This window comes from Phyllopteryx taeniolatus, chromosome 8, assembly GCF_024500385.1.
Source record: "Phyllopteryx taeniolatus isolate TA_2022b chromosome 8, UOR_Ptae_1.2, whole genome shotgun sequence".
Taxonomy (NCBI): domain Eukaryota; kingdom Metazoa; phylum Chordata; class Actinopteri; order Syngnathiformes; family Syngnathidae; genus Phyllopteryx; species Phyllopteryx taeniolatus.
In genome coordinates, this window is record NC_084509.1 from 15,617,501 (window position 1) to 15,638,253 (window position 20,753).

The window sequence follows — 20,753 nt, forward strand, 5'->3', positions numbered from 1 at the left end:
ATTGTAAGTCGCGGGAAAATTATGCAGTTTGAACATCTATATTGCGCTTAAATAAAGGGAGGGGGGTGAACTTACCTGATTCCATTAAAATGTATTGCACAAAGCCCCTGTAAAGCTAACCCAGAGATCTGTTTCTCAATACATTATACACGTTTTAAGTTAATTGTTGACAATGTGCATGCAAAACCTGAGAACTTGGTAGTTTTCAATGGTGGAGCTAATAGGGTTAAACCGGTAGTTTTCCAGATTGTTTTTTTTTTTTTTTTTTTTTGGGTTGTGGCTTAAACGGGGACCATTGACTAAGCTGGCCCCCGGCGTGAGTCGCCCTACCCTGACTGTATAAGAACTTCAGAGCCTTTGTTCGCATCAGTGGTCATTTGGCGCACTTATAAGTTATTTAGTTATTACTTGGCCCAAGTCTGTTAGCTTGTGAGCTAGCTGGTGGCTAGCGCCTCTTGTCGCGGATATAATCTAGACTTTAAGCGAATATATTTTTGCGGATGTGTATGCATAAGAAAGAGGCTGAACAAAGAAGCATCATTTTTTCAGGCATTCAGCGGGCACACCCACAGTGTTTGAGAGCAAAGACAATGGCTTGATTTTTCACAATTTTGAAGCCTCTTTTTTTTCCCCCCCACTTGATTTATTTATTTATTTATTATTATTATGTTTTTAATCATTCAAATTTGGCTGGATATGAACAACACTTCTGGTGTGTCAAATTTACAGGACATTTATTTTCAAATTACAGAGACTGATAGAAATAAAATAAATGCAATAAAAATTGTACCCAAATAAGTGTTACTAAACAAGCATTCCTAAAAGATTAAATGTATTGAACTTAAAGGTTAAATACAACTGAATTGTCCGTGGGCAATGAGTCTTTCACATTCTACTCGAGGGAGCCTGTATACCACTAGTGGTACTCGCACGCGCCACACTGAGAATGAAAGCTCGAGATTGTGCTATATTTCACCAGGATCTTTTTGTCGTAGAAAACGTCTAACATTTCATTGTATGTCTTAACATAAACCCTTAAATTCCTTTTGCCACTTTCTTGTGTCATTTCCAGCTAGGGTCAGCCTCAACTCAGAATTTTGCAAACTTGGGCCTCACTGCAGGTCTAGAAAAATGCCACACGTGCTCTTTCCTTTTCATTAGCATGGCTTTGGTACTTGTGTTGTAAATTAGGTCTGGACTGTCTGGCATTGTGTATGTGTGCGAGTAAATGTTATTAGCATGAGTGCCTGAAATGAATGTGGATGTTCTAATGTTGACCAGCGTGCTGTACCGAGACGGGCTCATGTTCTGCCATCTGAGGCGGCTGATTTTTATTTCATGTTTTATATTGTTGTTGTTTTGTCTCTGTCTGTCTGACATCATCGACTGATTGGTTCAGGTTTCGGTCCCCAGCTCACTGCGGTGTTACAATTACAAAAATATATATATATTGTCATCGATCTCCTTTTGGTAATATATTATTGTAATATTGTTGGAATTAATTCATAAGTGCTTCACTGCTGCTACTATTCTAGTGTTAAACAAGCCTTACGTGTACATTTGTGAATATTGTTTAAAATGGTTGTCCTTTAAAGTGACAGTATCGTGTTCCTGCATTAGCTAATGTAGCATACTTGAACGTTCAAAGCAGCTTGAGAGCTGTCAACTCTGCAGTGTTTTAACTTTTCATTTTGTTCTTTCCATCAGGTTGTCGTAGCAGCAATAAGCAAACTGCTCCAGAGTTACACCCAATAGAAAGGGAACAGCTGAGGATTTAAAATTGGGCTCACTGCCAGCCAATTCTCAGAAATAACTCAGGAATAATGTTTTTAGAGCTGGTGAATTGGAATCAATGAAGTCACACATGTAGCCTTTTTACGCATTTCTTTCAGTCATTATAACTTGCACAGTATTTCCAAGGTCAACAGACCTCTCTGTACATAGCAGCTGCCAGGTACTCTGAACACACGCACAAGAGCTTTGAGGTACATTGACACGACACTCGTCACATATGAAGAATGCGTGTGTGAAACAATAGCGAATACGCTTATTCTGGTTTAAGCTGTCCGGTCGATCCTCATTTCTGCTTTTGTGCTCCTAGTTGCCTTGACAAACTTCTTGAATGCCGAGTCATGGAGGCCTCGTTACTGTACAGCATGTCGTCGTGTATCGATTTACTCGCACAGTATATACCAAATTGTGCTTTGATACTGTCACTCTAAAGGAGCTTGTGGTCGTAGAAAAGAGTGCTGTTTTCTCTCATTTTACATTCCTGCGTTGTTCTTTACCCCACCTTCCCAAAGGTTTTGTTTACTTCTGTGAATAATTCTCTAAAGCAGTGCCATTTGAGTTGACATGTTTTGACTGAGGCCTTGTGTGTGTGCGCGCGCGCGTGTGTGTGCGTGTGTAAGAGACGTCTGTGTGTGTAGATGAGATTGTGCAGTGTTGCTTCTTCCATCCAGATGCACCTGCCATTTACAGTTCATCTTAGCCCCCCCCCCAAAAAAAAAAGACAGCACATCCCGGATGGATTCTTCCTCTGCGCATGCACAAGAGGGAGCTGTGGGTTCACCTACCTATGTCACTAGTCCTCAGTCAATTTAAAAAGGCATTCATTAACTTCATTGTTTTTAAAGTTCATATCAATTTGGAAGAATGCACAGTGCTGTTAATAAAATGGTAAGCAGAAGACATTTTGTGATTCTTGTTTAGTTCTCAACAAAAATATTATAACACCTTAATTCCTTCAATTCACTTTCTATGAGCGCTTGCCCTCATTAGCCTCAAGGGTGAGCAGGAGCCGATCATCCCAGTTGACTAGGTGTGGTGCACCCCGGACTGGACTCCAGTCAATCGCAGGGCACAAAGAGAAACAGCCATGCGCTCACATTTTTACCTATGGACAATTTGTTTAGGAAGAAGCCAGAGAAAACAAAGAGCATACAAACTCCATACAGGAAGGCCACAACCAAGATACCAAGAGCCAGAATTCCCACAACTGCACACCCAACATCTCCATTCATACGTTCCCTATCCATATTTCATTATTTTCAGCTCCAGCGAAGTGGCTCAGTGTCCAATTGCCACAGTTACCTTGAAAAAGTAACTTAGTTACTTTGCTGATTACTTGATTTCAAAAGTAACTAGTTTACAAAAAAGTAACTAGTTACTTTCAGCAGCTGGCAAGGGAGGAATATCGCTTAGCCACGGTACAAAAAAAGCATTAGCTTACCTGTACCCATTACTTGGTAATGTACGCCACACAAGTTACAGAATGATGTCATCAACATGAACCAATTGTTTAAATATCATTAAATCAGCAACTTAGCGCAGACTTGATATGCCAACACAATACAGTAAGTACCTAAACATCAACAAGCACACCATTCTCAGTGCACTGCTGATTGTGGTCCATGAACGCAACTCTGTGTGCGTGCGTGTATGTAAATGTGAAAGTGAGTGCCACATACACAAAATTCTAACGTGTTACTGGCATTACTCGTGTCCCAATACTTAAGTCCATACAATGTGTGTATTAAACTGTTTTTTTTAAGCATTTTTGTCCAGGCAGATTGAGAACAAATGTAACTAAAAGTACTTAATCACTACCTCATTCCACTGTGAAAGAGAGGTGTGTCAGCTTAGAAGTTCACCAAGATGACAAAGTAGCAGACAAGCTCAATATGTAAGTATGGCTTTTTTTTTTTTTCTCTCATAATAAAAATTAAAATTCAATTGTGATCACTGAAGCATTATATATGTACTAATGCAACTTGGAAAAATACAAAAAAAATGTGGACTTTGGACAATGGACTTTTCATGCAAATGATTCTTGATTAAAAAGGAGGTTAGGGCAGATTCCTTAGCATGTTTGAATGTCTCATTGCTTGGGATTTTTGCTCTGCATTTTCAGAAAATTGGACTCTATCTCTTCTTTTGACGGTTCTCTTATTTGCACTCATATTATTTAAAGGGGTGTTTGGCGCTGCATAGCCACTCCAACCACAACCCCTGTCCCATCACATCCTGTCCTACAGTGGATCTAAAATCTTTACACACCCCTGTTCACATGCCAGGTTTTTGTGATGTAAAAAAAATTAGCCCAATATAAATCATTGGAAAAACTTTGCACCGTTATGTGATTTGTAACTGGTACAACTCAACTGAACAATAAAACAATCACACACTTCAGCTGGCACTGGGATCTTAGTCAAGGTGGAGGGAATTTAGTGTTAGCACAAGCCGTGTGGTCGTGTGCACACTTGTGGAATCACATTATCATCCAGCCATCCATTTTTCGGTACCACTTATCCTCACGCGGATCGCGGACGTCCTGGAGCCTATACCAGCTATCTTCGGGGGAGAGGCAGGTTACACCCTGAACTGGTCGCCAGCCAATCACAGGGCGCATATAAACAAACAACCATTCGCACTCACATTCACACCTATGGCCAATTTAGAGTCTTCAATTAACCTACCATGCATGATTTTGTGCACGGGGAGAACATACAAACGCCACACAGGCAAGGCCGGATTTGAACCCGGGCTCTCAGAGGCAGATGTGCTAACCAGTCAGTCACTGCGCCGCTCACATTATCACAATTGTTTCTTTTTTTATTTGATAGCGTTGTAAAGGTCACACTAATAGTATAAAACGTTTGGAAATGATTCATTCTGTTTTTGTTTTCTTACATCACAAAAACCTGCCATTACAAGAAAATTGCTCTCTTTTGATTGTTTTTGTAGCTGTTACAATGAATTGACATGATAAATTAATTCACAACAATGAACACTCCCTTTAATATATTTTTTTTTATTCAGTAGAATTTTTTAAAAAATGGCTTGAAAAAGCATAGCTTTACATTTGATGTCTCCAGGAGTTTAAAGAGCAAAAGAAATTGACAACCAATTGAAAAACAAATGAGACTAGTGACAGAAGTTCACAAAATAGCTTGACTGTTGATCAACAGGGCTGCACAAGCATTAATAGGACTTCAGTATGCAGTATCCTGATCCAAACCACAGGACTTCAGGGATGACATTGAAATGTCACAAGGCACAAAACATCATCTTCACATATAAAATCACACCAAGCCATATAATCGATGTGATGTTTTCACAATAAATGCATAAATGCTGATTCTCTTGCACATTATTTACTCAGTCAGCCCTTGTTGTCTCTGTGTGTACAATAAGTTGTTTCCCCCTCCTCAGTAGTCCAGTCACCATGTCTTACACATATACAACGTCAATATTTAGGGATGGGCATAGTAATCTATTAATTGATGATTAAAAATCACGTGGAGTCGATTGTTGGGATTAATCGTGTTTTGAGTATATAACCTGGCTGCAGCCAGCGTAGGCGCTGTTGATTCACTCTCAGGTGGTTTTCTGTCTAAAGAAGGACAAATTAACATCATCTATCAGAAGCTGAGCATTTGCAGTAGAACACTGGTGTGGAAACACAATTTCAGAACATTCAGTGAGCTGTTCTCCCATCTAATTAAAAAAAATAATTAACAAAATTGACTAATTGATCATGAATTTTGCTTATATTCAATCAAGGAAATGTAGTCAATGCCCCTTCCAAGTCAGCATAAGCAGTGGCAGTTTCTGGCGTGTGCTATATGTGCGGCCGGCACTCAATGTAAGGCGTCGTGTGTGAGCCATGGGGGAGATTGTGTCACTTTGGCTTATTCCACATACATATTCACATGAATATGTATATATTTTTTTAACACAAGCAGTCACCGCATGAGCCTTCATTTTCACATCACAAAAATACAGTTTCACATTCGAGAAAAACAACAGAACTACATGAAGACCACAAAGAAATCAGTGCACTGAACAAAAAAACATCACTGCGCTTCATATCTTAACAGTAGAAAGTGTTTTTTTTTGTGTGCGGATATGTAGATATATATATATATATATATCTACATATATGCCCACAAAAAAACATATATATATATATATATATATATATATATATATAGTCAAAGCTCTTTGGTGTAATATTTTACCATTTGTAAAGCTTAATCACACACATGCAATATTCAAACTGTGAAGGAACGGAAAGTCACTAAAGACCATGATGTGAAATCCATAATAATTTATAATAGTTTTGCAAAAATATATCCTTTCCAGTGGAAGTGTGACAATGGTATTGTTAGCTGCAGAGAGGCAAATGTGGAAGATTATTTTTTTTTTAAATTAACCAGGGGTTTGATTTAAGCACTAAAAGGCAAAATATATTTGTATTATCTCTTCTTTTTTTTGTATGCCTTTTGTGCTGGAACAGTTTTGCTGTGCAACGGGGCTTTGAAATACTCCCTCTGCTTATTTGAATTACCTCTAAGGAAATTTGTGACATATACAAAGATTTTCAGTGTATGGACTTTTACAGAAGGACTGTCGCTGCTCTTCGTAAATCAAGTGTCAATACACTTTAAATAAGCAAATATATATACACAGATGACGTAGTATGTACACTGGAGGAAGAGCCTGTTCAGGTGTGATACAGTGATTATTCGGCTGTATAAAAAAATAGTCCCTGCTCAACGTTGGGTCAGCAACATAAGAAACGGACAGCCTGACAGCCTCATTCAAACATTGCTGCCCTCCAACAAACATGCAGGGATGTTATCTAGCCCAGTGTGATGATTTTGGGGTCTCAGACAGCTTTTGATTGAACGGAAAAAGAGGCTGTGGTGGAGCTTGGTGTTGTTGAGTCACAGCAGTGGCTTCCTCCTCACCGTTGTTTACTCCACAGGACAAACACACAAGCAAAGATGGACAAAATGGATAGACATGGTGAGTAAATGGAGCACAGAATGTCTTTGGTGGGGTCACACAAGGGTGGATATTATCTACCTGGTTGCTAGGGGGTAGCTTCTCTCCGTTGACCCCGAGGAGGACAGCTTCCTCTGTGTTGTCACTTTTCATTTCAACCACAATGTTGTCTTTGCTGGATTTGTCTTTGGTGCTACAAGACACAAAGTGGTGATATGTCAGTGAAGGAACAACTCCATCCATCCATTTTCGATAGCGCTTGTCCTCACTAGGCCCGCCACATGGCTGAGCAGCACGGCTGAAAGCGACTGAACTGGACAATCACGAGAAAAAACACGCGCACACACAGACACCACCAAATAAAAGCCCAATATAGGAAATTCTGGACAGTGACATACGCAGGCGCCATATTGTTACCCAGCTCGACAAACCCGGTCACTTCAAAGAGTGTCAAGGCTTTCCTTTGTACGGTTTTGGTTGCCAAATCCCGCTCATTACGTGACAATTCAGTCGGGTTTGTCTGCGTCGATCGTGGGGGTGGGGGGCTTAGGCTCGTGGGTGAGCTGGAGCCTACCCCAGCTCACTTGGGGTTGAAAATCATACAAAAAATATGATTAGTATGATTACTTATTTTCACCTTTTGTAAAGCAACATGAGCATGCGCCGGTCACACCAAAACATATCCTGATGTAGCACCCTCCATAAACGTGGTAGTTTTCACATAGAAACCATACATTTTGCCATGATTATTTCAAAATGTTTCAGAAGTGGTGGGAGTTCTTTTGCCACCACTTAAAACTCATTCACTGCCATTGACGGCTGTTGAATTCAAATATGTGTTAAAATGAATGGAGAGTGATACAAAAAAAAATGTTAATCTGGAGATTGAGACAAAAACAGTGTTGACTGATCGTATTGCACGCTTACAAGTCTTGCTTGCCGGAGCGGCCGCAGATCTTTCCTTTTTTGTAGAGGAAGTAGAGCACGCTTCCCAAGATGGCCAGCAGCAGGAGGCAGATGATAATGACTGCGATGATCACGCCTCTGCCCTCTGGTGGAGAAGATTTACAGGAACAAGGTCAATTTAGTAGAAAAGAAAAAGGCGCGGGGTGGTCAGGTGCAGGGTGGGATGACGCCGAGTGTGCAGCATGCCGGAGCCGCAGCGTGGAAGGATGATGCCTCTGAATAAACCTTTTCACCATGACATCACACGTACTTCCGGGTGGCAAAACCTCTGATTGCACCACTAGCAAACAAACCCTTTCATGACTTTGACCATGGCAGAGCAATTGTGAAAACAGGCAAATGGTTGAATGATGATTTTAGCCGTCTTTTCTAATGTCGTAGCTTGCTTGTGTAAGTGTCAGTCGGGGGGAAAAAATGTTACGTGGGAAAAATTGTTTGGAAGGGAGAACATCCATCCATCCATCCATTTTCCGTACCACTTCTCCTCACTAGGGTCGCGGGCGTGCTGGAGCCTATCCCAGCTATCTTCGGGCGAGAGGCGGGGTACACCCTGAACTGGTTGGCAGCCAATCACAGGGCAGGGAGAACAGTGGCTGTAATTTATATTTCAACAGGTACATTGATTTTAAAATAGCTAGTTGGATAGATAGATAGATAGATAGATAATAGCTATACCTAATAAGATACAGAAAATACCTGTACCTAATGTATTGTCCTGCCAGCTTCATGGCAATAGCGCCACCTACTGATATGTTCCTTCCACTGCAAGGAAACCTACATGAATTGAAGATGTTGTGCAGTTTAGCGGTGGGAGTCTAAAGCGCACACGTAGCTCAAATTTTCACTTGTTTTAGTGGGTCTTGCGATCTTCTCTGCAAAATATTTACAACATCCACTTGATTTATCATTTTCGCCCACTGGATTCTTTATTTTTTTTATTCATTTGGAAGAAGATGGATGCATGGAAATAACTAAAGCTTCTGAGGCATATCTAGCAGGTGTTTTATTCATCGATTCAATTCAGGTCAGTGAGTCAATCGCTTTTCTGCCACCCAGAAGTACCTGACACCTATTGTTTACAAACATTATGAAAAAGTCAATTAAGTGCAGATTTAAAAAATAAATAAATGAACCTGGCAACCTAGAGAGAAAAAGAAGGTGCCAACGTTCCAAAGTGGAGGACAGGTAAAGTGTGCTGATGCATGCTAGGAAAGGTGGCGTCAGGAGAGCGAGCGAGACAGAGCGGGAAGTCAACCCTTGAGCACCAAATTACATATTGTACAAACCTTTCCTGATTTTCTTTGGTGGAATAGCGGTACCTGCTTGGACTGGGGGGGGAAACACGAGGACAATTATCAGTGGGAGGTAGGAGGAAATTGAATAACTCCTGCTGGCAGGCCACATACACAATACAGTACGCAGAGATATGAGGGCTAAGCATCTAGCGTGAACGTGTGATCGTGGTCAGTCGCACAGTGGCCCTGCGTAATATCATTTAAGTGACACTTGGCAAGAAACAGCCACCCAGAACCCTTTTCCTCTGAGGGGCCTGGAAATGTCGGGAATGCTTTGGCCCGGCTAACCAAAGAGGAACCCTCGTGGTAGTCAGGAGAGTCAGTGACTCTCCTGACTCCCACAGCATCAGCTGCTTCCTTACAGTCACACTGAACTGGCCGTGGGTACATGTACTGGAACTAGCCTCCTTTTGCATGCCATCATGCATTTTTATTTATCAAAATCCTTCTTTATCCCTGAGCCTCAGAACTGCGAGGCAGACATATTAACCACTACCCATCCGAGATGCCCTAACATTGACATTGACTGATCGATTTACTAGTTGACAAGAAATACGTACCATTGGACCCCCGCATATTTGCATTCACGATTTCACCTTTTATGGGAACCTCTGCCCCGTTATTCGTAGAAACCTCATTTATTTCTGTGTTTTTTAATACCCAATCCCCCGCTTATTTGCTTTTTTTTTCTTTTTTTAAATGTAATGGCAATCATAAGGGAGCACCAGTTGTTTGCAGATTTGAGTTATTCGCAGTCGAGTTTGGTTCCTATCCCCTCATTCCGCCACTGTAAATAATATTTTTCTGTGTGTTTATTATTTGTGTGTTTCATACTTTTTACACTAAGTACCACCTAAAAAAAAACTTACTTTGCTCTACCACCATAATGACCAACAATTAAATACAGTAACATCGTGGGCCTAAGTGTTCATTAAAAAATGAGAGCTTTTATTCCTAAAAAGTACTGTAAGCGTTTATTGCGCAGTTTGACCATTAACACTGCATTTGAATATATAGGGAAAAAAATTAAAAACTGTACTTGATTTCATTCAAATGTATTGCAAATTAAAGTTAAACAATTAGTTTTATCTAGATAACTGTAAAAAAAATACAGTTATTAAAGATGAAATGCAAATGTAATGAATGTATTTGAACTTAAAAGTTAAATATAACTGTAAGTAGGGAGTGTGGTAAAGTACTACAAATCGTTGCTGTTTTCATTCACGATGTAATGTATATCGGTGAAATAAAATTCCTTAAAAACTACAAATACTGATTTCACATCACGCCCTCAAGAGTTTCAACATGTTGTGTTGCAGATGTACGCAGCGAAGCAGACAATGCAGAGCAACTGTGGTCTTACCTGTGGAAGGGGAAAGAATGCTTGTGCGAGTGGTGCTTGTGCTTGTGCTTGTGCTTGTGCTTGTGCTTGTGCTTGTGCTTGTGCTTGTGCTAGTGGTGGTGGTGGTGGTGGCTGCTGCTGTGGTGTATACAACTGAAATAAGGTAAGGGGCACACAGGGGAGGTCACAACATGTTAACACACAGGAGGAGCAGGACATGACAATTGTGGCACACAATCAACGCGTTAGCACAGCCGAAATACAAATAACGGATGTGAAACAGACCAAAAGTACACAGGGGGGGGGGGGGATCTGAAGGCTCTCGCAGGTCTACGTCAAATCTGGTAACATTATGAGGGAAAACAGAAAACACACATGGAGGAAGTAGAGCTACATGACCTAAAGAGTTTAGCTTCATTTTGGAGTCATCAAGAAACAAGGTGTCCGAGACTCATGGGAATATATTGTGATGCTACAACATGCACAAACCTGTGCTGAGAACATGGAGTGGTGCACTTCTATTCCTCATTGTTGAATATAGAAGGTGTTATAAGAGAAGACGCAGTGTTAACACGCAATTAAAAAGCTTTTTGTATCTCCAGTACTAAATAGTACGTATTCTTTGCATTGCATTATACCATACTGAGTTGTATTAATTATGTCATATGTATCACATCGTAACTAGAGTGAATCATAGTGTATTGTAATGCATAGTAATTCATTGGAATCAGAGTTAACTCGATCCTATGGAATCATAATTGGAGTGAATCTTACTTCATCATATCGCACTGGAATTAGAGTGAATCGTAAAGGTCTTAATTGGATTTAATCCAAGGTTCGAAGTTTACTGATTCCCGATTGCCCGGGGCAATTCAGAAATATTCACGGGCAAGCTAGCAAAACATGCATCATTCCCAATTAGGCAAGCGTATGAAAATATATATTGTCGTATGTAGGGATGTCACAAAATTCATGATTTCGCAAAATTAAAAGTGCTTCGACACCGTCGTGGCCTTGTCTCGGCATGAAATAATGTGCCGTTGTGGCTAAAATGTAGTTCTGTGTCGTCTATACGAAGCCAAGCCGCTTAGCCAGGCTGCTAGAGTGCTTCACTTTCTCATTTGAGTGTAAACGCATCCAACTGGATGCGTAACCCATGTGTGTACGTCTAAAGAAATACACTGATTGGCTGACTGGCCTGCGTGACCGCAGCATTGAGAGGAGTGCATTAGCGTTTCAACTTGCTACAGCGTACCATAATTTCTTGTGTATAATGCGCACCCTTGTATAATATGCACACCCAAAGTTGACCTAAAAATTCTGGAAAACCCTTCTACCTATCTATAATGCATTTCTACAATGCATGATTTTTCTTCTACCCATTTGATCAAAACATGAAATATTATCTGTATTTTTTTCCCCAAGGATTATTCTGAAGTTAAGCACATTATTTGAACACGTAATACTTTTTTCATTTACTTGCTCTTATTTTGAAATTCACAGCCCTACTTTTATTTAGTAAATGAGAAAACACACAGTTGTGCTCATACGGCAGGCAGGCAGAATTTGTAAGATGTGTACAATTCTTTAAAGAAAAGATGAAGGGCCAGGCGAAAAACATTTAATTTTATTTTAATGTGGCTCAAATTAAACTGTCCAGCATTTCAGAAAAGCACTATCATTAAACAAAACATAACCATAAAGAAATTAATGAGGGTTGCTTTTCAGTCATCAGTCGTATTTAACAAATTTAACTAAAACTGCCAGGGTATGTAAACTTATGAGCACAATTGTACATATATGCAGTCATATGTACCCCTGTCATATTGGAAAGAAAGTGTAGGCTACACCTTTGTCATAACCTCTAGGTGACAGTGGCATATTAGAATGAAAGTGTACAGCTTTTTCATACCCTCTAGATGGCGTCATACGTTTATAAAATGGGAATGTTTTTTTCATTTTACCCTATACATAATGCGCACCATTGACTTTTGACAATTTTTGGGCGGGGGATGCGCATTATACACGAGAAATTACAGTACTACACTTGTCAGAGCGTTGCGTCACAATCGACTGGGCGAGATAGAGGCGCCTTGTTCATGCTGGCCTCTGTGCCAGCAAACGCAGACCCACGGGCCGGGATGGGTTGTCATGGACCTCTGCTTCGCAAAGCCAGCATATTGTAACAGTATCAATCTTTAGTGGTGTCCTAGCGAGTCGAAAGCCATGGGTGAATGAACATCACACGGAGAGGGAATGACGCTTCTAACTCCTGTTAAAACTCCATTAGTCACAAAAATGAAATGATAAAATAGGTCCACACTATATCGCTGCAAAAATAAATCATCTTACATACTTCGCTCTACATTTCAATTAAAAACATATCACAGAGTCCTCAGAAAAATAAATAATATTACAATATCACTCAGCGCAGGAAAATAAACTATGTAAGAGTCCCATGATTTGAATTATTGTTACTTGTCTGTTTCTGAACCTGCGTTGTCTTTAATCGTGTTCCTGTCTTTCTGACTTGATTTTAATTTTTGGACTCAAGCAAATAAATCACTGTTAGTAGGCAGTAATTTTTAATCGCAGCAATTTCTAATGTTATAACTACAAAGATTTGACTATAAATTCAGTTAAATTTGGAAACAGACAATTTCTCAATGGACAGTTTTGTTATTGTGTGCGTAGCATTGCTGCAGCAATAATAGCGTTTTGTAGGTACTGTATACAAATGTAAACGGATGGACAGGATAGAAGTGCACAACAATATGATTTTCCCAAAAATCTGTGGGGAAACGCAAAGAAACTACTAAAGCCTATTGTGAAGGACTCAGTGAGCAAGAAAAAGAGAGGTTTTTCATTATTTCTGGTTTCACCTCTTCATCCCACCTGTACCATCAACCTTCCTGCAATACTGTGTGAGCTTTCCCACAATACCGCAATAATGATCGTACCGTGAGATTAATACCGTGATAAAACCGAACCGTGAGATATAGCAGACAGTGCACTTGATCGAACAGAGCATGCGTAAATTTTACAAAGTTAACTTCGAACCCTGTAAATCATACCGTAATTGGAGTGAATCATTTAGCGTCAGATTTTAATTCGATTGAATTGTATTGTATTGCATTGTAATTTGATGCAATCATATTGTATTGTATAGTAATTGGGATGAATCTTGTTGTATCTCATCATAATTGGAGTGAACCTATCATATCGCATTGTAATTGGAATTAATTATCTTGTATCATATAACAATAGAAATAAAGAATTTTATTACATCGTAATCACAGTGAATCGTATCATATTGGATCATAAATCGAGTTAATCAAATTGTATCATATTGTAATTGAAGTTAATTGTACTGTAATACTGTATGTCTTGCTGCATTCGCAGTGAATTGCATTGTATCGTATCGTAATTTAATAAAAAATTGTGTCATATCATAATTGGAGTAAATTGTATTCCATTGTAGATTTAGTTGGATTGTATCATATCAAATTTTAATTGTCGTGAACAGTATCGTATAGCATTGTATTTGTAATTAACCTGCCTGTATTGTGTCGCATTTATTGTATATTATCCAATCGTAATCAATTAGAAGGAATTGTATTGCGTCACATCAGAGTTGCACCATATCGTGAACGTATGACATCAGCCTCAGTGTTGGGGAGATGTTCGCCCCCTAGTGCAGAAACACAAAACCCAAGCAAGAACTCACCGGCTTTAATGTTGAAGGTCACGGCGTCAGCACCGTACACGTTGGAGGCGTTGCAGAAGGCAGTGAGGTCGGAGGTAACCTCCACGCTCATCACACTGTCGACGCTGTCTTCCGTCTCGGTTTGGGACGTGGTCTCCAGGACCTGCAGTGATACAGGAATCAATCAATTAGTCAGTCATCCAAGATATTCACTACATTTGTATTTTATTCTCTTCATCAGTGGACTTCTCCAGAATTGGAGTACAATTTATGCATCAACATTTTTGAAAAACGGACCATTTATGTCTTTATATTTTATGTTTTAAAGAAAAACAGGTTGCAGGTATACGATCATATAATTTGATTCGTCCACCTCAACCATGAACAGTACGCTTTTTATGAGGTACTTTATTTGTTATATCATATACAGTATTTACCATATGACCATGTAAAGCAAGATTTTATTTTGTATGAAAAGCACTTTATCAAGAAGGTTTGATTGATTTATTAATTGTTATTCAGCTGCATTTGGTCCAACCCTGTTATAGATAGTAACCTGAAAAACATACATTTAAAAAATGCTGAATAAATCCTTTATAATTAAATAAAGTTACATTTTACTTGAATACAGATTTTATTTCAGTATTTCTCTAAATATAGTAACATGGTTGCAATTGTCAGGGTTGCAAATAAATGCTCTTTAAGATTTTGTTGTTTTTGTTTTTGTTCTGGTTTTTTTTTGCTGAAGGGGAGATGCTAGCTGTATTAGCTGTTATGCAAACCGGTAAAAAAAAAAAAAAACTTCAAAAAATAATAATAATAAAATAAAACCTTTGCTTTTAACATGATAACATAAAAGGATTGTAAAAGGGTTGCATTGGTTTGAGGGATGCACTCCATTACAGCTAAGAACATGGGAAAAAAAAGAATAAACAGGACTAAGCTCCCCATGTTAAGCGTAATTAGCTTGATGATGTCATTTCTGCTGAGTCATCTAGCTCACCTTTTTTCTCTTCCTCTCGATGGCTAAAAAGGTTTTAGTAACTAACAGGTTTGCGTGTATATTGCGAGATACAACTTAAGAGTATAATTACTAATATTGAAATTATATCTGCAACAATAAGAAACTGTTTTAACATTTACAAGTAAATCGTCACCAAATCATACCGAATAACAAAATTTAAAACTCATTTTATCTGATATATTTTATATGTAAGTTGTTCATCAAGAGGGAGGGGACAAGAGAAAAAAGGCTTTTTAGGGGACGCTCGAGAGCAATTTGTTATTTTAAATAATATTTAAGAATCAGTTTTACTACAGTAACAATTACATTTCATCTCAGGACAACTGTAATTTACACCAAAAGTTAATGTTTCTGTATTTTGTTCATGCATTATTCGACATTACATGGAGGGGACAGAAATGTTTCTTCCAATTATGGAATGACTTCTATGCTGATTAGTTAGGGGAAATCAAAACAATCATAGTAGATAGGGTGTGCAGGAAATTAACAGTCAGTGGTACCTTTCCATCAGGGGTGGTCCAAATAACGCTGGGAGTTGGGAAGCCTCGCACATAGCAGGTCAGGTTCACTGTGTCCGCCAAACTCGCCTTGATGTCTGTGTCTTCTGGTTTCCTAATCTCTGGTGCACCTGAACAGCAAATAATAATAATACCATTGAAAAGCTTACAAGTTACTTTCAGTCTAAGAGTACTATAAAACACACATAGTTATTCTAATACGTTGTTATATATTATTATGCATCTGGACAGGCTAAACTGTAGTTTATTCAACAAAGGATTTTTTAAACAAAATTAACGTGTAAATTGAAGTAGTTATGCTAAAAACTGAGGATGTTCAATACCACTTTTTTTACGACCGATACCAGTACGAGTATTCACCCGAGTTCTCACCGATACCACTAGTATCATAAAATTTATAACACAACAACAGAACAAAGGCCTTTCTTTCTTTCTTTCTTTCTTTCTTTCTTTCTTTTTCTTTCTTTCTTTTGGAAGCACATGATGATCAGTTCAGGGTGTACCGCCGCCTCTCGCCCGAATATAGCTGGGATAGGCTCCAACACGCCCGCGACCCTAGTGAGGATAATCAGTACAGAAAATGGATGGAAGGATGGATGGATGATGATTCCCAGATGTATCAAAGCACCAACTATTGGTGAGGAGGGCTAACTAAATATCAGATTTTTTTGCCTTAAGCATCGCTGGCTGGTATTGGCAGCCTTCACGAGTCCCCGATACCTGGTATCGGTACTCGCCCATCCCTGCTAAAAGCAACTGTAGACAAACCAATCAAAACTTCCTTGGCGGAGGTACTATGCAGACAGACCTTTTACATTGACTCGAAGGGTCTCCATCCTCTCCATGCCATCAATTTCAGGAACAGTCACCACACACTTGTACGTCCCTGCTGTGTCAAAGGTGGCATCCTTCACTGTCAAAGTGTGGCCCACTGACACCTCTCGTCCATCCTAAAGTCAATTTCATACACATCATCACCTATGAAATACCACTGGGTGGATATCATTATCATTCATAACCAATCCACTACGCATTGGGTTTTTGGGCCACAGTTCGGTACATTTTCGGTACTTGTTTTGTGCACAAGGAGAACAACTTTTTTTCCCGTTATCTCTTTATTGCGCTAGTAAGCAAACATGCATTTTGGAGAGTAATGAGGAAGCTAACTTATTTTAAGTAAACCGTTATTCAAAACCAAGATGGCGCCGACATGGGTGGACACCTCGGTCCACGCGCTCTCTAGTATTGACCATGTTTCTGTATTTTTCATTTGTCTCGGGATACATTCCGCGGCTTACTTACTCTAGGGAATCTACTCCGAACCTTCTTTCACTAACACCTCACGAGTGGAGCGGCTGCACTCTATGGCGCGTGGAGGAGGGCGAGAAGACGGCGCCGGAGTGCAGGTTAAGCTCAGACAGTGGGGATTTCGAATCTTCAGTCGATTCATCTCGCAAATTTATGCTCTCTACCCAACAAAATGGACAAGTTTCATCTCCTCACAAAGACCAGTGAAGACTTTCCAGGTTCTCCCGCCCTCTGCTTCACCGAGACTTGGCTTTGCGAACGCATTCGCTATACTGCTTCCCGGGTTCCAACTACACCGAGCGGACTGCGACATGGAGCTATCGGGAAAAACAAAACGTTTTGGGATAAGCTTCTTCATCAACAAGAAATGGTGTACAGAGGTCACAGAGCTCAACACACACTGCAGCCCGGACTTGGAGTCGCTGTTTTTGAACTGTGAGTCGCTCTACTCACCGTGTGAGTTTGCGTTACATTTCCCCATGTGTGTTTAATGATTTCAACTATCCATCTACTTTTAGGTCTTCGCTGTGGTCGCTCTGTGTCCAGTGGCATCCAATCGATAGTTGCTGCGGTCCGCCTTTTGTCAGCTCTTCGGGTAACGTGGTCAGCCCATTTCCATTTAAGGCTTTTTATTTTTTGAATGACGTAGGTAACTCGCGTCTGCTGTCTTATCCGACTGCATCTTTTCTTGTCACGAATGCTTATTTTCAACATTTGCCGTTCTGTGTTCCTTTGGGTTACACGTAGTCTTTGTATAACTTTGGGATTCGTAGTCCAAGTTTCACTACCGTAAGTGAGGACTGGTAAAATACACTGATTGAAAACTTTTCTTTTCAAGCAAATGGGACGATTGTTCGTGAATATAACACTAAGCCTTCCGTAAGCCTGCCAGGTAAGCTTTCTGCGGCTCTTATTAATTAAGGATCTTATTCAGTTCGTTCCCTCCTGCTTTAGGCATTTCAACAGAAATTTCATCCAGACCACAAGCTTTTCCGGCCTTAAGTGACCTAATCGCATTTTCAACCTCTTCATTCAGGATACATGGAACTGGATCTGCTCCGAGCTTTCCAGTAATCATTCGGTGAGGGTCACTGTATAGGTTTGTATAAAATTCTTTAACTCGTACGATTTCTTGGCGGCTGTGACATATCGTTCCATCTTCCATTTTCAAACCAAAAATTATTGTCTCGTGGTGAATGAATGCACGTTTTACTGTATTTTATTCAACGTCCAGCGTTTGTAAGTTCTCAATTCTTCTCGTATCTTTTTCTGAATCGTCTTGCATAATTCAACATATATATATATATATATATATAATTTTTTTCATGGAAAAGGATGACATGCTGTGAGACCCCTAACGAGACAAGCCAAAACGAAAAGAAGAATATATATATATATATATATATATATATATATATAAATGTAAATATATTTGTGAAACAGTTCGGTTAAGCATGGGTCAATTGGTCATGCCTGCACCACACTCCGCAGGCATGACCAATCGACCCACAATTATTCTGTTACCCTTCGAGTGAGAATGGAAAATGAGCAATAACACACATTTTCGATCACAGAAAACGAGTGCAAATGTTCAGCAAAAAATGCTCCCATTGTACAGGTTATTCCCTTGTGTTTATATGAAGTGGCATGGTGTTTGTGTTCAAAAGCATCCTCAACTGACATTTGTTGTTTCGCTGGTGTTAACTTTTCGCTCAACAGTCGTGTGTCCAGTAAGTGTTACATCAGGATACAAAGACAGGAGAAACTGGGCCGTATTGCTTGTGCTTCCTTAAACGTGCAGGACACGTTTCAAGCAGTGCTTGCAAGACAGTAAATTGTCTCAACAGTTTTCACTCCTTTGTCGTTGTATTCATCGATGAAACCAAAATTAATCAGCACCGGAGATTTGAATGAAGCCAGCGCTTCTTCAACATGTCTCTCGACTCTTCCGCTCGTACTAGTGTACATGTTTGCGTTTTACCACGTCCATGAACAACAGTGATTGGATATTCCCTCTCCGGGGAGGGACAAAAAATGTTTGCGTGCGTGACCTTGAACCAGGCTGTGTGTGTCTGAAGAGAAGACAGAGCGTTGCAGGTGGCAGTCAACTCTTCGCCTTGAGCCATCTCCATGTCGACGGGCAGCACCACGGCCGGGTCGAGGTCTGCGCACACGGCAGGCAGAGGGGCAAACGTTCAAGAGTGGTAAAGAAAACTTAGTTGACATGATGTGCAAGATACGTACAGTTAACAAACACAGTGGTGTTCCCTGAGAGCTCCTCGTAGGTTTCCATGTCCGTTGACATACACTCATAATCGCCGCTCTGAAGACGGGTCACGTTTTCCAGCACAAGCATGTTAGAGTCCAGCCCATATTCAGTCTAAAAAAAAACAAACCAAAGTCATGTAAATGATAGTGCTTCCTGTATCTGCTGGACAACTTAGTAACTAACGGTAGGTATGTAAGTAAAAGAGTCGCTTACTTCTTCGTGCCTGATGACATAGACTGAGGATGGCGTGTTCCCGTTGCCATAGCAATGAAACATAATCGTATCGCCCTCTTTAATTTTGCCTTTCGGTGACTCCACCCACACGTGGACAGCAGTGGACGGGTCTGAAATACAATACGGAGAAGGGTTCCGAGGTGAAGTCTCAGTATCTGAGACCTACGGTAAAAAAAAAAATAATAAATAATCAAAATATCGGATTTAAACAAACAAAATGTACTGTCGATGCAGGGTCTGAATCTATCATTTCAATCCGGGGTTTACTTTGAATCTGATCCAGATTAGCAGGAGATATGGATAGACAGAGCCTAACTCACTACGTACAAAACGTTTGGTATAATCGGCAGTCCTCTTCATCACGCTCTTGACATTTTGACATTGTGAGACTAAGACAACAATTGTCAACACTATTGTGAGGCGTCAAACAGGATATTCACAGAGGGAGGTGGCCAAAGAGTTTACAGTGTAACAGAGTGTCATCAACTCTCTTTCTTTCTAGGCCACCGTTCTGTTTAAATGGCATTGTGCGTCATGACTTCAGATTGCTCTTGTTTCTGCGTGTTGCCGCGGTGTGTGAGGCTCACAGTATACGGTGATATTAATGGGGTTGGTCTCAGTCATTCTGGTTCCTCCAGGAACGAGGTAGGTGACCTCGCAGTAGAACTGAGTGTCTTTGTCCTCCTTCATCACCTTCAAGCTCAGCTCGCTCCTGACGGAGAACAGACCGCTGGACTCCATGGTGGTGCTGTGCACAATCTTCACCACTGCAACACAGACCGAGAACGCAACCTGGTTGGACAGGGGCTTCACACTGGCGTGGCTGCTTTGGAGCGCCTCATTGTTGTGCCATGAAACACCCCTGTGACGACGGGGTGGGATAGCCACCGGAGGCTTTAAGAGCGGAGCATGGTTTCAGCCCATTCAGCAAACATTTCCACAGTGTTTGAGAAAGGAGAGAGCAATTAGATTTTTCATGATTTGGAAAGCCTCATTTTATATTCTTGGCAATTTTTTGAAATCATTCAAATCTGGGTGGGTTGTTATGCACATGCACTTTTCTCTGGGGTGCATCAAATTTGCAAGACATTTATTTTCACTTTACATGGAATTTGATCACAGTCATCACTTGTCTCACCATCACTCGGTCCTCCTAATGGCATGTTGTTTTGGTACCAGGTAATGTTTGGCTTGGGGAAGCCATTTTTGACCTCGCACGAGCCAATCTGGAAAACAGTACAAATAAACTCAATTATGACGATGATGTCATCATTTAGTGTACGCGGAGGCTGTTTGCGT

At 40.2% G+C, this 20,753-nt stretch overlaps 2 protein-coding genes across 6 annotated transcripts in view; one reads left to right on the plus strand and one right to left on the minus strand.

Annotated features, from left to right (window-relative positions):
- Window positions 1–2,689, plus strand: part of cbl (Cbl proto-oncogene, E3 ubiquitin protein ligase) — a 68,754-nt gene extending 66,065 nt beyond the window's left edge. For both annotated transcript variants that reach the window (XM_061781095.1, XM_061781096.1), the window contains one exon: window positions 1–2,689. This exon is cut by the window's left edge and continues 1,596 nt beyond it. The gene's annotated coding sequence lies outside the window, so the exon portion shown is untranslated.
- Window positions 2,690–4,797: 2,108 nt separating this feature from the next.
- Window positions 4,798–20,753, minus strand: part of mcamb (melanoma cell adhesion molecule b) — a 46,688-nt gene continuing 30,732 nt past the window's right edge. Inside the window, exons 5-17 of one of the 4 annotated variants that reach the window (XM_061781097.1) lie at window positions 20,593–20,680; window positions 20,042–20,221; window positions 19,434–19,564; window positions 19,196–19,331; window positions 19,003–19,115; window positions 16,452–16,593; window positions 15,626–15,753; window positions 14,123–14,264; window positions 10,417–10,548; window positions 9,045–9,086; window positions 7,720–7,843; window positions 6,874–6,985; window positions 4,798–6,764 (exon numbers count right to left, since the gene is read on the minus strand). In XM_061781097.1, the coding sequence (XP_061637081.1) occupies window positions 6,762–6,764; window positions 6,874–6,985; window positions 7,720–7,843; window positions 9,045–9,086; window positions 10,417–10,548; window positions 14,123–14,264; window positions 15,626–15,753; window positions 16,452–16,593; window positions 19,003–19,115; window positions 19,196–19,331; window positions 19,434–19,564; window positions 20,042–20,221; window positions 20,593–20,680 (1,473 nt within the window). In that variant the 3' untranslated portion in view covers window positions 4,798–6,761. The remainder of the gene's footprint in view (window positions 6,765–6,873; window positions 6,986–7,719; window positions 7,844–9,044; window positions 9,087–10,416; window positions 10,549–14,122; window positions 14,265–15,625; window positions 15,754–16,451; window positions 16,594–19,002; window positions 19,116–19,195; window positions 19,332–19,433; window positions 19,565–20,041; window positions 20,222–20,592; window positions 20,681–20,753) is intronic. The other 3 variants (XM_061781099.1, XM_061781098.1, XM_061781100.1) reach the window with 3 other exon arrangements.